This window comes from Aphidius gifuensis, linkage group LG4 (assembly GCF_014905175.1).
Source record: "Aphidius gifuensis isolate YNYX2018 linkage group LG4, ASM1490517v1, whole genome shotgun sequence".
NCBI lineage: Eukaryota > Metazoa > Arthropoda > Insecta > Hymenoptera > Braconidae > Aphidius > Aphidius gifuensis.
Window position 1 is genome coordinate 8,838,595 of NC_057791.1, and position 6,000 is coordinate 8,844,594.

At 27.6% G+C, this 6,000-nt stretch overlaps 1 protein-coding gene across 1 annotated transcript; it reads left to right on the top strand.

Annotated features, from left to right (window-relative positions):
• The first annotated feature begins 1,196 nt into the window (after positions 1–1,196).
• Positions 1,197–4,881, top strand: LOC122853824. The gene is made up of 6 exons (XM_044154242.1): positions 1,197–1,214; positions 1,298–1,702; positions 2,417–2,733; positions 2,845–3,863; positions 3,951–4,253; positions 4,358–4,881. Exons 1-6 carry the CDS (start codon positions 1,197–1,199, stop codon positions 4,879–4,881), a joined length of 2,586 nt encoding a protein of 861 aa, XP_044010177.1.
• Positions 4,882–6,000: the final 1,119 nt, after the last annotated feature.

The window sequence follows — 6,000 nt, forward strand, 5'->3', positions numbered from 1 at the left end:
TTTATCCAGCAAATTATTCAACTTTACTAAAATTTGCTACATATTTCACTTCTTTTGATTATTAAAGCTATGATAAAAAAAATAAACAGCTCATCTAAAATTGAGGCTTCCAGGGACATCAATTGTAAATTTATGTTTTTTTTGTATATATATTATAGTTATATATATATTGAAGAGAATAATATATGTGATATGTATATATGTATACACATTCACATTCGTTGCTTCAAATTCAGTTTGAAAAATCATTCATTACTAAATATTTATATAATTACACTACTCGATAATATATGACGCTTGAATGAATTTTTTACAGCATCTATCACAAAATTTGTAAACTTATAAATAAGAGAGGGGCGTTGCAAGAGAAATCCGTTGACCAATGTTTTTTTATTTTCTGTTTCGTGGGAAATTAAATGCCGACTGGTAAGAGTTTATGGAGGGAAAGCATAACTCTGACTCACTCACTCTGGTGGGCTCTTATGAAAAAAAAAAATGTGGAAGGGACAGCTTCCCCATCATAAACTCTTCCCAGCAGCGTTGTATCTATTTGAAACTTGCTCGTTTGAGTGTTAAGTTCTCTCGGTTCCAAATTATTTTTTTTTCTATTGTTTCAATTTGTTAAGTTCTTTTAGTTTTTATTTTCACATAAAGGTGAGTGCAAGTAGTTTTATTCTTTACGAGTATCGAAATTCAATTAAATTTATTGTTTTAATTTTTCAATTATTATTATTTTTTGAAGATACACTGTTGATTTGTGTATTATACATTTCTTTTAATAATTTTTTATCTCATGAGGTTGAAATTCTTTTATTTTCATAGTTATGATTGTCGCAATGGATCAACTTTTACTACAGATGCAAATGCGCAAAAACTTCAGTAGTGTATTAAGGCAACTTGAGAAGAATCCAAATAACGCGGAAATTGCTGCTGCTATATGTAAAATTCAAACCCATATTAAAGATCTTAATAAATCATTGGGTACCCTTAAAACATCTAGGAAAAAAATGACCTCTGCAACAGTTGCTTTGTTAACCTTATGTAAATTAAAATTACAACATTTACAAAAAAGTGGTGGTACAATGCAAAATGAAATTTCCACATCATCATCACCAATTATAGATAATGTCATTCAAGCAGATTCTATTAATAAAAGAATAAGATGGACTGATTGAGAATCTGCATTTCAAAAGCGAATGACAACTGGAATGTTCGTAATATAATACATAAAAATTTGAATTCGTTCTTTAAAGATGTGAAAATTCTGCTGATTATTCGTTTACATAATTCATCGAAGGAAAAAAGTGCTATTAAACTCAACACAATTTTAGCATGTAATTTTGAAATTGTTAAAGAGGAAGAAATTATGATTGAAACGAAATATTTTACTGATGGATGCATGGAAATTCTACAATCAACAGATTTAGATGAAGTATTGACGAAAAATTTTGAGAAGTTAAAAACTGATATTGAAGAAAAAGAAATGGAGGGCTCAGGCTGGACCCTGCATGAAATCATGCATCTAGAAATAAATATAAATGACTATATACCTCTGCGTGGTGGTTTATCAACATTTATTGAAATGCCAACATGGATTCAAAGCACAAGATCAGTTGTAAATGTAAAAAATTATGATGACAATTATTGTTTTATTTGGAGTGTGTTAGCTGCAATCTACAAACTTGAAACAAATCCGCAAAGGGTTAGCTCATATGAAAAATATATAAATAATTTAAATCTAGATGGAATAACATTCCCAATGTCATGGAGTAAAATTAAACAATTTGAAAAGAATAATCATTCAAAAATAAATGTTTATGGTATTGATAATACGGATAATTTAGGAGCTGAATCTGAGGATGAAGAAGCTGATAATTTGAATAAGAACAATAAGAAAAAAAACGTGAAGAGCGGATTGTTCCATATTATTTGTCTGATAATATTGAATCAAATTATAAAACTATCCATCTTTTGATTATTGAAAAAAATGAAAAAAAAATTGATGGTTCACAAGATGAAGAAGCAGAAGAAGATGAGTCTGATGCTGACGATTTTGATGAATACGATTTTAATAATCCATTAAATAAAAAAAAACTGAGCGAATTTACAAATCATCACTTTGCTTGGATTAAAAATCTATGATAGACTTGTGAGCAAACAAATATCATTGTACAATGGTAAAAAATTTATTTGTGATCGTTGTTTATCATATTTTCATTTACCGAAATCAATTGAAAATCATAACCAACAATGTCTTGAAAAAAATCAATATGCAATGGTGCTGCCTACTGAACAAAATAATATATTGAAATTTAAAAATTATAAATATCAGCTCAGAGTACCTTTTGTAGTGTATGCAGACCTTAAAAGTATATTAGAAAAAGTAACAGATACTTCGAACGATTGAATAAAAAAGAAATTTCAACAAAAACATATACCAAGTAGTATAGCTTATTACACTAAATGTAGTTACGATGAAAAACTTTCAACATTCAAATTAGAAAGATCTAAAAATTGCATCGAGTGGTTTATTAATGAACTTCAAGAGTTGGCACACAATGTTGATAATATATTAGATGATATTAAACCAATGAATCTAACTTTCGATGAACAATTAGAATTTTCCGCATCAACAAAATGTCATATTTGCACAAAAAAATTTACGCCAGACGATATCAAGGTTCGAGATCATTGTCACTTTACAGGAGCTTACCGAGGTGCTGCACATGTGGGGCAAGTAAATTTAATTCTATCATCTATCATGATTATTATTCAATAAGAAAAAAAAAAAAAAAAAAAAAAAGCAAATGAAAATTTTTAATTTTTTTTTTTTTAATTTTACAGATGTAATCTCAATTATCAAGAGTCTTGCACAATCGCTGTTGTTTTTCATGGTCTGAGTAATTATGATAGCCACTTTTTAATTAAACAGTTAAAAAAACAATTTCCAGGAACGATTGACTTATTAGCACTTAATAAAGAGAGCTATATAAGTTTCACTAAACATGTAAAAGGTACTAGAATTAGATTCCGTTTTATAGATTCATATAATTTTATGGCAAGCTCAATTAGCACGCTTGCAAATGAATTAGAAGATAAAGATAAAAGTATCAGTCTTAGTTTTTGCAACAATCTAGAAGAATTTAAATTGATTACTAAAAAAGGGATATTCCCATATGACTACATTGATTCTTGGGAAAAATTCAATGAAGAACAATTACCTTCAAAACTTGATTTTTATTCACAATTAAATGAGGAACATATAAGTGAAATTGATTATAATCATGCTTGCAATGTTTGGGAAAAATTTCATATAAAAAATTTAGGCGAGTACTCAGACTTATATCTGCGTACTGATGTTCTTTTGTTGGCTGATATTTTTGAGAATTTTAGATATTTTTGTTTAAAAACGTATGAGTTAGATCCAGCTCACTATTTTACATTGCCGAGATTAAGCTTTAACGCTATGTTGAAATATACAGAAATTGAATTAGAATTGATAACTGATGCTGATGAATTATTGTTTATTGAGGGAGGTATTAGAGGAGGTTTATCACAATGTTCACATCGCCATGTTATCGCAAATAATAAATATATAAACGAATATAATCCAAACATTGAAGATTCTTATTTAATGTATTTTGATGTAAATAATTTATATGGATTTGCAATGGCTTCTACTCTACCAGTAAGTGATTTTCAGTGGGAAGAAAATTTTGATATAAATAAATTAAATTCAATCGAAGATAACTCAGAGTGGGGCTACATACTTGAGGTTGATTTAGATTATCCAGTTAGTTTACATAATGAACACAAAGACTTACCATTAGCGCCAGAACGTCGAATACCACCTCTATCAACAAGTAAATGTCCAAAATTATTAGCAACGCTTTACAATAAAGAAAAATATATCATTCATTATAAAAATTTAAAACAATATGTATCTCTAGGAATGAAAATTAGAAAATTATATAGAGTTTTGAAGTTTAAACAACGAGCATGGTTGAAACCTTATATTGATTTGAATACGGAATTGCGAACTAAGGCAACATCACTTTTTGCTAAAAATCTTTTTAAATCATTAATAAATATATGTTTCGGAAAAATGTTGGAATCAACTCGTTCGCAAAGAATAATAAAATTAGTTTCTAGCTATGGAGGACGTGGTGGAGCAAGAGCTCTAATATCAAAGCCCAATTTTCACAGTGCACTAATCATAGATGATTTAGTTATTATTGAGATGAAACGTCTTAGTATTATTTTTAATAAACCAATATATGGAGGTTTTTGTATTTTAGATATTTCAAAAACAGTTATTTATGATTTTTATTACTTATAAAATAAAAAATATTTTAAGATAAAGTTAAATTTGTATATATGGATACTGATAGTGCAATTTTACACATTTTTACACCTGATATTTATGAATTTATTCGCAAAGAATGTGATAATTTCGATACGTCTGATTATCCAATTGATAACCGCTATAATATTCCTCAGAAAAATAAAAAAGTGCCAGGTATAATGAAAGATGAATGTAATGGGAAAATTATGAAGGAATTTATTGGTTTGCGTTCAAAAGCATACTCATTTTTAGTTGAAAATGAATCGTGCGATAATAATGTAAAACTTCATAAAAAAGCTAAAGGGGTAAAAAAGTCATCAATGAAAACAATTACGTTTGAAGATTATAAAAATTGTGTGGAAAATCATGCAAAAATATCTAGAAAACAAAATTTAATAAGGTCAGAAAAGCATCAAGTTTATACAATTACTACAGAGAAAATCGCTTTAAGCTGGGACGATGATAAACGAGAACTCATTAAAAATAAAAATTATACTTTGCCTTGGGGCTATGCACAAGAGCTTAGAGATATATAAATTATTAATATTGTAATTTTATGTAACTCTTTTTAATAAAACAACCATGGAAAAAAAATTATTCTTTATTTATTTATTTATTGATATGTTTACAAAGCTGTTTTCTCTATCCATTGATTGTGTGATGCATCAAAACCAAGATATTTTACATACATTTTATTTCCTTTTTTTTTCAACACTTTTTCAATTAAATATATATCTTTGTGTTGTACTTTTTGTAGTTCAGCTTCATAAGAACATCCCTGAATTGGGTTATGTTGATAGTCCTCCAGCATATATGTAACTGGTAATGTTTTATTAATTTTTTTAATCGTGAAAATTTCAGTTGTCCAATTAGGTTTGTAACTTTTTTCAAACAATTGTTTGTATTTGCTTATTCTAACACTATCATTTAATTTAAATTTGATTTTTTTATTTTCATAATTAAATTTTTTAAATACAGTATTTTTTAAGATTTTTATATTTTCACCAACAACTTCCACAGGTGCCATTTTGATTGTTCGATGTTTTGTTTTATTATATTGATCAATTAATTTTGATAATATTTTGATCCATTTATAGTTGCCTTGAAGGCTAAATTCAAAAAATAATTTGTTTTTAATTGTTCGATTGAATCTCTCAACAATTCCTGCCTTAATTTTCGAAAACGTAGAATACATATGCACATCATACTTTTTTAACATTGATTTAAACTTTAAAGTTTGAATTATCAAATTCCGTACCTTCATCAACATGAAGATTTTTACAAACACGACCTTTTTTAAAAATTGATTCCATTGCAGCTGATACTTCCTTTCCAGTTTTTGTTTTGAGCGCAGCGGCCCAACTGAATTTTGAAAAATTATCAATCACTGTTAAAATATATTTGTATCCCGAATTAACGTTTGAATATTCAATCATATCAATAAGATCCGCTTGCCATGTCTCATCTTTGTCACGAATATCAACTTTTCTTCTTAAAAAATTTTTCCTTGCTGGTGCGTGCAGTTCTCGCACAACATCTTTTTGAAATTCACTCATCTTCTTTTGATAGTTGTACAACGACTGAGAATTTTATTTTTTCCTTAAATATTAATATATAATATTTGCCTCTCTTAATTCTTCAATAATTGACATTAT